Source organism: Protomyctophum bolini (genome assembly GCF_963924005.1).
Source record: "Protomyctophum bolini genome assembly, chromosome: 24".
Taxonomy (NCBI): Eukaryota; Metazoa; Chordata; class Actinopteri; order Myctophiformes; family Myctophidae; genus Protomyctophum; species Protomyctophum bolini.
This window is the reverse complement of record NC_137885.1, coordinates 15,923,348-15,936,066: the sequence shown is the minus strand read 5'-3', so window position 1 is coordinate 15,936,066 and position 12,719 is coordinate 15,923,348. Positions and strand designations below refer to the sequence as shown.

At 43.4% G+C, this 12,719-nt stretch overlaps 1 protein-coding gene across 4 annotated transcripts in view; it reads right to left on the bottom strand.

Moving 5' to 3' along the window:
* Positions 1 to 939: 939 nt before the first annotated feature.
* dgkza (diacylglycerol kinase, zeta a) overlaps positions 940 to 12,719 on the bottom strand; it is a 140,429-nt gene continuing 128,649 nt past the window's right edge. For all 4 annotated transcript variants that reach the window (XM_080758791.1, XM_080758792.1, XM_080758793.1 and 1 more), the window contains 4 exons: positions 10,556 to 10,676; positions 10,255 to 10,291; positions 10,024 to 10,123; positions 940 to 1,954 (listed from right to left, as the gene is read on the bottom strand). In XM_080758791.1, the coding sequence (XP_080614917.1) occupies positions 1,838 to 1,954; positions 10,024 to 10,123; positions 10,255 to 10,291; positions 10,556 to 10,676 (375 nt within the window). In that variant the 3' untranslated portion in view covers positions 940 to 1,837. The remainder of the gene's footprint in view (positions 1,955 to 10,023; positions 10,124 to 10,254; positions 10,292 to 10,555; positions 10,677 to 12,719) is intronic.

Below are 12,719 nucleotides of genomic sequence, written 5' to 3'. Positions count from 1 at the left end.
AATTGCCAACCATAATATGGTGGCCACTTGTTTAATTTTTCTGCAAGTTTTGATTTGGTTATTTGAGATTCTTGGTTCACTTATTAACTTAGCCCACGACTGGCTGCAAGCAGCATTTCCGGGGCCACCCAGGCTCTATGCACAACAGGCCTCCTCCTTTCTTCCTTCACAGGTGTTACCAATAATACTAACGAAGGAAAAGGGGGTTCCACCGCGCCTCAAGCCTGAGGTAGGCTATAGTCTGGTGCGTCTCAGAGGCAGGACTGACGAATAGGAAGGAAGACAGTGGAGCATCACAGACAGTTCGAGCCCTTTTTAATTCACAGGGTGCAGGTAAACAAAATGACGATGTGTTGGTTACATCTTGACCTGACGAAGATGTAACAGACACATCAAAATGTAAAAGGGCTTCAACCATGTGATGCTCCATTGTCTTCCTTCCTAATGCTAATGGAGGCTCTGTTTCATTCTGGTAAAACAGATTCAGGGTGCCGATATACTGTGCATGTTTGCTCACTGGAAAGACTCCCGTTACACCAGTGCGTCTCAAACCTTGGTCCAGGGACCCTCATGGTTCCTTGAGGGGGTTACAAATAGCCCCATATATGGGTGTGTAACTCTGGCTGCTGTGCATGAAGCCCGCTCTGAACTGACATCCAATAAAAATCAATTTAAACAGAAGGGAAATAATAATAATAAGAACAGTAAATAAACAGTTCCAACATACTTGAAGTTCAATGTTCCTCAGCAGGAGGGCGCTTTCTTGGCAGTGCAGTGCAACTTTTTTCTCTCTCCCCCCCCCCCCCCTAGTCTCCATCGCCTATATGTGTCACATTGACTGTCATAAATTGATTGAAATCTTTGGAATACTTTACGATATGAATTCTCTTTGACGAAGCGGTCACACAAAGACGCCCCCCCCACCCTCTGCCTCCCCGGAGTCACATTCATCACGTCAACAGAGTCGATATCGGACTCGTTCCCGACGCTTTGTGAGCGTCTCGTCCACAAAGCCAACGATCCTCGTGTGTCGGAGAGCAATCCCAATTGAACGGATGGATGAATGGATGTGGCTGACATGATGAAGCTTAGCCATTGTCATCTGGACACATTCATCACTGTCATTGTTTTTGCTGTTGTCATCACCGCAAGCATATCATCATCATCAAACGCATCATACCGTCGCAAATTACAAATTCCATTTGGCACAACGGACATTCCTGTCAGTGATATTTTGTGCAGCAAAGCAGAGGACCTTTAAAATTCCACTGGGTCCCAATTCATTTTAGCAATTTATTTTGACATACTCTCCCCCGCAGCGCCATAAGTTGTGAAGATGAGTGGAAAGAAGTGTGGATCAAAGAGGAAAGATGGTGTGTTATATAAAATAAAATAAAAAGAAACACGACCGCAAAATGGCATCCGTTCATCTCAATCCTCCGCCATTAATGGGCGTCAGGGCTGCGTTCAGTGACAACATGAGCAGTGACGTTTTAACGACATCCCAGAATAAACAGACTCTCGTTACCTTTGAGTGCCGGGCTTCAGACCTCTCACTCTGCCCGCAGAAAAGGCTCCTCGGAGGGTCGCCGAGGGTGGCGCCCACTCATCGGCTGGTCTCACTGGGGGCGAGACATTTTCAGAGGAAGGAAGGAATTTCCGACGAGCGGCCGCCAAAAAACCCGTGTTTTTTTTGGTTGTCGTTTTGTTTTGCGACAGCATCTTCCTGGCGTTTCTCTTCTCGGTGGGACTAGACAGCTCATCTCCTCTCTCTGTCTCTCTCTCTCTGCTTAGTACTGAGGGACGCCCACATGCAAATCAGAGAGCGGCAGTTTTATCAAACGGCGGTTTCCTGGTCTTCTCTCTGGATCATCTGATAGTGCTGCCTGTTCTCCAGGTAGGCCGCCAGCTCGGCATCCTGGGCCTTCTCGGCCCTGTTCTTTGGGGTGTCGCCCTGACGGAAGGTACCATGAATGGAGACGTGGGGAGAGAGAGAGAGACATACATACAGACAGAGAGAGAGAGAGAGAGAGAGAGAGGGAGAGCGAGAAAGTTTAACAACATGTGATAATTATCTCCCTCTCTATCAATCACTCACATGTGAAGCTTTGAATTCATGGAGATTTGTCACATTCCTGTTACAATATTTCAATAATTTGATTGGTTGAGGTAAATAGGAGGCCAAGGCGAAAGGCAATATAAAAATGATTAAAGATGACTACCACTGTCAACGTAGCAGAATAGCAGATGTTTTCATTATAGTACTGCTCTTGTTTTTTTTTTTTTATATATTTTTTATCCCACGATTTTGTAACCCATTTTTCACCCCTGTGTCAATCATCTAATGTGATCCTGGGCTCTACACATCCTCCGCCAACCTGGGGAGAGCAACGGACTTAACTCATGCTTCCTTCATGCTTGAGTGTCCAAGTTGCTCCTTTACACCAGGGGGGAGTTTCCCTGGTTGGACGTAGCGCGTGGAAGGAACACGTTATTCCAACCAGTTCCTTTCCCCTCCATCAGGCGCCCCGGCTGGCCAGGGAGAGGCAGTTTAGAGACCAGGATTACTGCATGTTTTTGTGAGGGTACCTACCCTAGGGGACACGGGGAGAACATGCAAACTCCACACAGAAAGGCCCTTTCGCCAACCCCGCCTTCGGGTATGGGCACTGATGACACGGAGGAGGAAACACGCCGCCAGCACCCACAAGTACTGCTCTTGTTAACTCATCCACAAAAACTGAAAGGGACTTAATTTGGTGAGTAATGGTCTGGATAGAGAGAAAGTAATTTTGTTTTGTGTGAACTACCCCTCGAAGATATTATGCCAATTACACACGTGGCATTGTGTTCACTTAAACAGCTTAGCATTTTATCGTGAGACGAACACATTGTTAGCGACCTGCTGCCAACAGAATCCTGTAAGTGGTAAGCAAACAAAGCTATGTGTGGGCTACATTCAGGAGACGGTAAATAATCATCCAGAAAGCACGTCCGCATTCAGACAGCACAACAATTACCCCATTTAGCACGCGGAGCAGAATGCCATGGTCACATAACACAATATAGAAAGTAAATAGATTTAGATTATGTGAATAAACAACAGGATGTGTGTATGAAAAGACAAAAATGTGTGTGTGTGTGTGTGTGTGTGTGTGTGTGTGTGTGTGTGTGTGTGTGTGTGTGTGTGTGTGTGTGTGTGTGTGTGTGTGTGTGTGTGTGTCCGCACACACTAATTGGTTCTTGTTTACACGAGGAGTGGACATTATGATCAATCAACTTCACCGCTCGTGCATGTCTGCGTGCATGTCTGCGTGCATGTGTGTTTTTTTGGGGCGGTACTCAGAATCATCTTCAAATTTGATTTGAACTCATTGAAACCGGGATGAGCATCTCCATCGTTTTAGATTTCTCCACCGTTGGCTATTCAGAAATAGCAGACCTACAAGCTCACATCGGCTGTGAGCTGCTATTTCTTTGTTGTTTGGAAAATAACCGTGAAAGTCAAAGTACGGGAACTACTGGATTAGAAGTCTGAATCTGACTCGGGTCATAATGGGTTAAATGACTGTAGGAAGAGAGAAACCGAGACTGAAAGAGAGTGAGAGAATGTTTGTGCGTGCGTGCGTGCGCAGTTGATGAAAGAGGGTAGGCAGAGGAAATCAGGGCAGCGCAAATAAAGGGAATATGTCAAAGGGGGAGAAGGAGAAAATAAAACAGAATGTAGAATGAAAGAGGTTTTAATGGAGCGATAACTCAAGGCCAAAGGAGATGGACAGAGAGAGAGAGAGAGAGAGAGAGAGGGAGAGGGAGAGAGCGAGAGAGGAAAGCAAGATTTATGCTAAGCTTTATATCAAGGCCAGAGGGTGAAGGAAAAGAGTGCTACCAATATCCTGCAGATTATATTTACCACTGAGAGGAGAGAGAGAGAGAGAGAGAGAGAGCGAGAGAGAGAGAGACATGGGGGGCAATGGATATAGGGAGAAAAAATAAGGACAGTGAGAGAAAGGCAGAACGGAAAGTGTGTGTATGTGTGTGTGTGTGTGTGTGTGCGTGTGCGTGTGCGTGTGTGTGTGTGTGTGCGTGCGTGTGTGTGTTTGTTTGTGGGCGCACATGTGCAAAAGATAAACAGACAGAGAGACAGCAAAATAGACAGGACCCATGAAATGACGAGAGAGAGAGAGAGAGAGAGAGAGAAAGAGAGAGAGACCATCGGACAGAATGTCTACAGGTCTCTACAGAGAGTTCATATCTGGAAGCACTTAATGAAACTCTACCACCTCCAACTGAGTGAAGATGTGCTTGCATCGCCGCTGCGTACACGTGTGCGTGCGTGCGTGCATGTCTGAGTCTGTCCTTAGGCAAGACAACTGGTTGGAAATGTGTGCAGTGCAAACATCTCTAATGGTGCTGTTGGTGTTCTCTCTCTGTGTGTCTCTCCGTCTCTCTCTCTGTGTGTGTGTCTCTCTCTCTCTCTCTCTGTCTCTCTCTGTGTCTCTCTCTCTCTCATTACCGTACAGAGATCTCAGTTGGGCCTTGAGCTTTTCATCCCAACATGAAAGCTCTGCAGACGTGGACTTCAATCTCCATTTAAAAAAGACTGATAATGAACACTGGGAACTTTTTTGGTTTCAAGTTTTTCATAACATCTATCCTTGATTCCTTATATTATATATGTATCGCCTAATCTGTCGGGTGAAAACCACATAATGTCCAAAACCGTTACTTTTCAAGATTCAAATTCGAATTCAGTTCTGCGAGCTCAAAACGCTGTGCTTGCGGACCTAGCCAATACTTTTGATGCTTAGTCGTGACGACGTAGTGTTATCAAGTACAGCGTTCATTTACGAAAAAACACAAAAAGTTAGAACAGTCAGAACGATTTCCAGATTTCCACCAGAGGAGAAAAAACTGAATTTATTTATATTTTATCCTGAAGCACTGAGAAAACTGTTGCGCCTTTCTTCGTCCTTTGTTTTCAAACTTGACTACGGTAGCGGTGGTCTCAAAAACATAAGGGAAACTTTGACAGAAAAAGACTTGCTCAACCTATAGAAAATAGGCAGGCAGACTCTTCACATACCAGAGCATGTCTGAAATAAATATCATATTTCATATTTACTGATATAAAATAAATACGAAATAAATGCTTAAACATGTAGCTAGGTGTAATGTTAGAGACCACAGAAGTGAACCTTTCAAGCCTGTTTTCTCAACTCGCTGTTTTCTGCAAGACATTACTCTATAAGCCACAACTCAAAAACTGGTGGGTCAAACTGAACAACCAATATGTCAATTTGAAGCTATGATTCCCATGCTTTCATTTGACATGAGAAAAATCGAAAATTCAAAAAAATCCAATGGCAGTGGATCCTCGATTTGGCAGTGGATCTGGCCACAGTATTTATAGTCAGTCAGTTACCCACATAGTATAGTCAGCCCCAGACCTCAGGGCTGACCCATTGAACCTGACAAACACATAGTATAGTCAGCCCCAGACCTCAGGGCTGACCCATTGAACCTGACAAACACATAGTATAGTCAGCCCCAGACCTCAGGGCTGACCCATTGAACCTGACAAACACATAGATATAGTCAGCCCCAGACCTCAGGGCTGACCCATTGAACCTGACAAACACATAGTATAGTCAGCCCCAGACCTCAGGGCTGACCCATTGAACCTGACAAACACATAGTATAGTCAGCCCCAGACCTCAGGGCTGACCCATTGAACCTGACAAACACATAGTATAGTCAGCCCCAGACCTCAGGGCTGACCCATTGAACCTGACAAACACAGAAATGAGTGCTTTTCCCCCATTATCACACAGCCAGTCATGCTCGGGCCATTCTGATATTTTCCTGGGTGAGTTCACCGCAATCGCATTCCCCCATCGACTAACTGGACAGAAAAATGGAAAGCTCTTACAACAGACAAAACAGAGGCAGGACTCTCATTAGGGCTAATTGTGCGATGTGTGCGCGATTTGATCTGTCAATGAAATGTTTAATTAGTTCCATTTTCCTGCACAGTAAAGTCCTGTGTTAATGAAAAAAAAATAATGTTCCTCTGTGAATTAATTAATGTTATTTAACATTGTCCCTGAGGGTGTGGGTCTATACTAGGGCCTTTTTTCCAACAAACCTCTTCGCCAAAAATAGCTGATCTCAGCTCACTTACACTCTATGGCCCTCATTTATCAATCGAGTGTAAAATCTGCCACAGATTCGAGTGCAGGTTTCGTAGTACACCCACGTCGCCACGGCATTTATAAAGTGATCGCAAACAGCTGATCCTTCCTTAATTTCGTTCTGACGTTAATAAATGTGACGGCTGAAATCTATCTGGCACGCCCTATGAAATCAAGCCTCGCCCTCATTTTTGTGACTGAACACATGAAATACGACCTGTGGGAACCATGGAAACCATGGGAAAAAAGTTTCTCCCGTGCCTTGCTGCCCGCCTCACCCACCTCTCTCATACACACACACACACACACACACACACACACACACAAGCACACGCAACTTGCAAGCCCAACTAACTGGTGTCTTGTTAAATAAATAAAGAACGAACACCTGCACGAATTAAATAAAGTTGTAGGCCTACCCTGTCTGTTTCCCTCTCACCTTGCTTGCCTTGCTGTCATGTCCACGCACGCACGTACCTACATGACACGTACATCGACATCGCATCGCCATGAATGGAATTAGTTGGCCTATATACATTTTACCCATACGTGCGCAGTGCACGGCGAAGGCGTGATACTGCGCACTGCTGTGATATTAAAGTCCTGTGGGTGACTCAGTGATGCCTGCATGAGAGATAGGCTATCATGTCGTCAAGGCAGTCATAATCAATGTTTATGTAGTGATTTGATCATTGATGAACGAATTATAAACATATGGATGAAGGCTTGCTTGCATGTGTGCTGGTATATGTTGGCGACGCACGCCGCAGTCCCGTCCTCCCGACCCCCGAAAATGATCTCGCTTTTATCTGAACTGTCAAAACTGTCAAAACCTGTCTAAGCACTTATTTAAATGGTGAATGATTAAGCCCCTTACGCCTATAGCCTGCTAGTACTTACTACAAATAGGCAAGCTGTATGCTTGTCATTGTCACTTGGAAATAAAGGCGTGCAGTCCATTTATGCCTTTTTTAAAATAATATCATAATCACATATGCCGCATCACCGCATGCGCTCCAAAATCATCTCACAAGTGCGCTCGCATAACAAGGCCAGTAAAGCACTGTTTGATTAAGCACAAACTAATACATTGTAAACATGTTATATTGTTTTTAATTGCGCGATTTTAATTACTTGTAAAGTTGGAAATCTCTCTTTTGTTTTTTACATACACATACCGTTTTATATTAACATTTTAGGAGTGAAAACATATGTTTAGATGCCTGTGACAGCGTGTCAGCAGTTCAGACAAGGCTGCTTCAATTTCAAGCTTTGCCGGAAATGGTAAATGTCGGTAATTTCGGCGTGCACCCATATTTTGGCGTATGCACGGTTGATAAATGAGGGCCTATATACTTTGTTGACTGGAGTCCCCCCAGCGGTCTACTACTCCATACTACACGCGACACCGTTGTGAGCTTATAGATCTGCTATTTTTGCTGAATGTTTGCCCCAGAGAAGCGGGACTTTAATTGGGTGCAGTACTAAGTTAAGTTCCGACACGTGTGTTGGTCCGACGGTCATTAGAGCGACAACCTAAGCCTAACAGCAAGCAGCGCATGTTCGAGCGCTAGTCCGACCGTTGTTCCCGCATGTCGGACTAATGCTCCGTCGGAATTACGTTGTGATCCCCACACACAGTCCTGTCATACTAGAACCCAACCGACATTACATCACAGATGAGAGGGAAGTCGTCTGAATGTATTGTAACATCACCAGAAAGCTTGATGGTACAATAATATTTACCGTAACCATAATGAACCCTCGCATCGCTATTCTGGGCCATGTCATAAAAGGCGTAGCAAATCTACAAGGTCACAACGTGTGGCACTTGCGACGCGTTGTGAGCTTGTAGATCCGCTATGTTTCCGTAAAGAGATTCGGGTTTCGAGGCAGGACAAAAAAGGGGGAGAGCCAAGTACAGACAGCTGGGATATATACAGTATGTATTGTAGGGTATGAAAGTGGTTATGCCTAATTGATATACTGTGCGAGAGAACTCCTGTGAGCCACAGTTCTTCTCTACATCATTTGGAACACCCTCAAAGGCTCCAAGCCACTTGGCACTTTTATAACGCTGGGTCATTACCGTCGCAAAGCTTTGATTTGTCGACTGGCCGGGGGATACAGAGCGCTCCACGTTGCTCAAGGATATGAGAGTTGAGAAATTAAGTTCTTGCCTTGGACACGGAACACTTGTCACTGAGTGTAAATGCCCATAGCTATGAGCGGGAGCTTGTCTCAGTCTAGCCCATTACGATCGGGAAAGCATCTGTCATTTTAGATTACAACCACTTTATCCATTCGTTTATACTTTGGCTGTTAAAAAAATAGCAGATATACAAGCTCGTAGGGCATGACTTTGTGCCACGCTGTGAGCTTGTAGATCTGCTATTTTTGAAAAATCGTTAAAATGCGTGCAAATATTCTTAAAGGGAACATTTTTAAAACGCACATTCTTGCTTCTGGGGGTCCGTGGAACAAACATATGGGGTCGGCCAAATACATAATGTTGGGGGTCCGTGACGTGAAACAATTTGAAGTTTTTCAGAAAACGGTTTTAAAGGATTTAAAAGACATTTGTGGAATCTGTCTCAGACTTAATGAGTTAAAGCCTTATATATTTGTGTCACACACCAAAAAGAGCCAATTTACAAGCTCCCGACCCATCGCGATGCGTTGAATTGCGAGCTTGTACATCGGCTATTTCCGGCGCGCGGCATTATGTGGCAGAGTATAAATCACCTCTGTTACACATTTACGAACTAGGCTTTAGTCTCAGCTGATCTGAGGATACCGATGACTCAGCGACCTTCTTGGCTCACGGGCCCGCCTTGAAAAGCAACCGCCTCGTTTATCTTAAGACAGCGGGGTAAACGAGCCGAAGCCTTAGCGGAGCAGGGTTTTTTTTAAATGTTTTATTGGGGTTTTTTTAATAGCCGGATCTGGGAATTTAGGACACGAGGATATGAGTGTCGAAACAGACAGACAGAGAGAGGGAAGGTCTCCAAAGACGAACTGTTAATTTCAACCAAAACAAAAGAGAGTTGTCAGATGCTGTGAAAGCCAAACACATGATTTTTGTTTTTTCTATTTTTCTATTGTGATTTTTCTTGTTATTATTCCTTTGCAGCACTTTGTGGCTCATGCCTAGAAAGGTGCTATATAAATAAAGTTATTATTATTATTATGACAAGATGAGTGAGGGGGAGGGATACTCATGTATTTAAGTCTGATTTTGAGGTATTTTGACTTCAACAGAACATTTCCAATTTGCATTACTTTGACTTCTACACGACATCTCCGAGGCAAATGTCATATTTTTTTTACTTCCACTACAATTATTTAAAAACTTTAGTTAGTATAGTTACTTGGTAGATTTTGATTATCATTACAAAACAAGAAAACATACATTAACCACTTCAACCCTATACATTCCGGTCATTTGAAAAATAGCCGATCTACAAGCTCACAATGCTTCGCATTGCCACGCATTGTGAGCTTGCACATGTGCCACTTTCAAAAGATTTGTATGCATTTTTTAAAACTTGTGAAATCTGACAGTCTGCATAATGAGTACTTTCTAATTTTGGCGGTTTTAGTACATTTTGATGACAATACTTTTTTTTTTATGGAGGGACAGACAGTAGGCTGACAGGAAATGGGGGAGAGAGATGGGGGGAGTGACATGCAGTAAAGGCCGTCGGGATTGGGAGTCGAACCCGTGGCACACTGCCAGACTGGATTACCAGCCAAGGTGCCTGGACCGCTGAGCCACGGCCCATGCCAAGTCAAGTACATTTTGAATTGCTGTAGGTGTAAACAGTCTTACCTGTAAGTCTGTTTTCATCAGCGATGCTCCTGCTTCTACCAGGTAGTGACAAATGGTCCTCTGGCACATGGAGGCTGCCCTGTGCAGCACAGTCTCTCCACTACACGCACACGCACACGCACACGCACACACACACACACAGTTAGTGGCATACTGTACAGTACATAGTATTTCACATTGTGTACTCACAGCATTGTATTATGTTATGTTAAGAGGAAAGCATAATCTTACTGTTGTTTTTCCGTGACGTCAAGCAAATCACTTGGAGCTGGCACAGACGGGCGGACAAACAGACAGACAGACAGACAGTTGCTTAATCAATTCAACACTGGCATCCCGAATATTTTGTAATTTATTTTGCAACAATAGCGGATGTCTCGGCTAAATAATAATGATTGCAGTGGTTTTACAGCGGTTTAAGTGGCTAACAATCCAGCGGTGGAGTTAAACTTTACAACTTATAAATATAACCTTGAGGCAGGAGTGAGGAATGAATTGCCAGCATTGGATGGAGATAATAAGAGGTGGTCACCGTTGTCCAGGATGTAGCGCACCGTCTCCTTGCTTCCCGTGTCGACGGCGTGGTGCAGCAGGCTGCGCCCCGATTGGTCCAAGGCCGTCAGGTCCGCCCCCTTCAGGTGTAGCTCCCGCAGCTGTATGGCAGGGAAGGAACAGGTCACACAATTCAACCCGGAAAGCATCAGTGTCATTTTAGATTTGAGATAAAAAAAACCCCCATTATTTTATACTTTGGCTATTCAAAGTAGCAGATATACAAGCTCATAGCACGTCACTTAGCGCCATGCTATGAGCTCGTGGATCTGCTATTTTTGAGGGGCGCTAGCCCCTCCTATATTCAGCTATTAGTGTAGATTTTCGTCTTACACAAACATTAAATTCCCATTGACAATGAATGGAGAATTTACGTCATATGAGGACAAGCAAATCGGCTTAGTGTCTATTTCTGTCCTACACAAATATTTAATTCCCTTTGACAATGAATGGACAATTTTACCTCACTCATAGTGTCTATTTTACGTCGTGATGATGTACGATGATAAGAGCGCCCCCAATTCACACAGGTGTGTGTTTTTTATTTTTCATCTTTAACATTTTTACAAATCTTTGAATATATATATTCTTTTGAAGAGAACATTTTTAACTCAAAGCTTTGCTTCTGGGCAGTCCCTGGAACAAAATATTATGAGATGGAGGTCCGCAACTATTTTGGGGGTCCTTTGATATGAACAAGTTTGAGAACCACTGCTATATAGGACATAGGTTTTCAGAAAGGATTCAGAAGGCCTTTGTTGTGGGCCGCGAGGGAATATTACAAGTGGGCCCACAAATAATTGGCAAAAAAAATGATATACTGAAACATTAAAAAAACATAGTGATACTGTACCAATAAATAAGAACTTAAAGTATTCAAAGGTTAATTCCATTGATCCAAGCCAGAAGATAATCGATTGATTCATCGTTCAGTCGGGATTTTTTCAAGACGACCCTGATCCAGAAGAGGTTGATAACCACTGGCCTAATGCATATATTATATTATTATTTAGTATTATATCACACGGCCACAGGCCAGTGGCTACAGACAGACAGGGGCAGTCTGGGAATCGGAATGGTTGCCGGTTCAAAAGCCAGTCTCTGTGTTTCCCGAGCCAGTCCATCCACTGGGTTAAGCAGTAAAAGTAATTTCCCCATACCGCCAGGGAGAACAGTAAATACTCCCTCTGTCATAAGCAACTGGAATTGTAGTCAATACTTTCCATGAGAGAGTCTCGGGTCAAAGCTTTAATTACCGTCCCTGGGGGTCTCCATTCAAAAGCAAACTTCAACATAATAAAATAAATGATGATTCTCAAAATGCCTGCACAACCGTTTTTTTTTTCCAGACAAAACTTTGGAACGAAGGAAGTGCTTGCAACTATCGATTATTGGTTTGCCGTAAAGTGATGTGAACAGATTGATTTTTATTGTTGATTATATCAATTGTCGATTATATCAATTAGTCACTTAACGCATCAAAACCTGGGAAAGCATCTGTCATTTTATATTTTGGTGTTGGTCATTCAAAAATAGCAGATCTACCAGCTCACGATATTGTACAAAGAAAATCTTGAAAGAACTACTGGGATTAGAAGGCATTTGTAGAAGAAGTCTTATGGGTTATATATAAGCAAGAATATGTCAACATTTTAATGTCCTTTTTTTAATCTTTATTATTCAGACAGCCAGCAATGAGTAAAACGCTCCCAAGAAAAGTTGTCTCTGTGACTCATCTAGGGGCCGCAATTTGCATTCAAAGATTTTCCTAGGTCGATTTGCCTGTCTACTTCCTGATTGGGTTAGTCATTGCGACCAGGGTTTTTTTTTTCGACCAATGACAAAGCTTCTAGTAGGAACATCTTTGAATGCAGATTGTGGCCTCTTGATGTGTCAAATCTTTTTGGGAGCCTTTTACTCATTGCTGGCTGTCTGAATACCCAAAAAATAAATATAAAAAAGGTCATTAAAATGGACATATTATTGCTTATGGCAGCTTTAAGCCTTATTTTATACGTTGTCGTGCAAAAACAACGGAAACATCACGACGCAACGGCTATTTATTATGCACAGTAAACATGATAAAGATACGTTATAATTCATTACTTCGATTAGTTTCGATTAACCGTCGTAGCCCTAGAGGT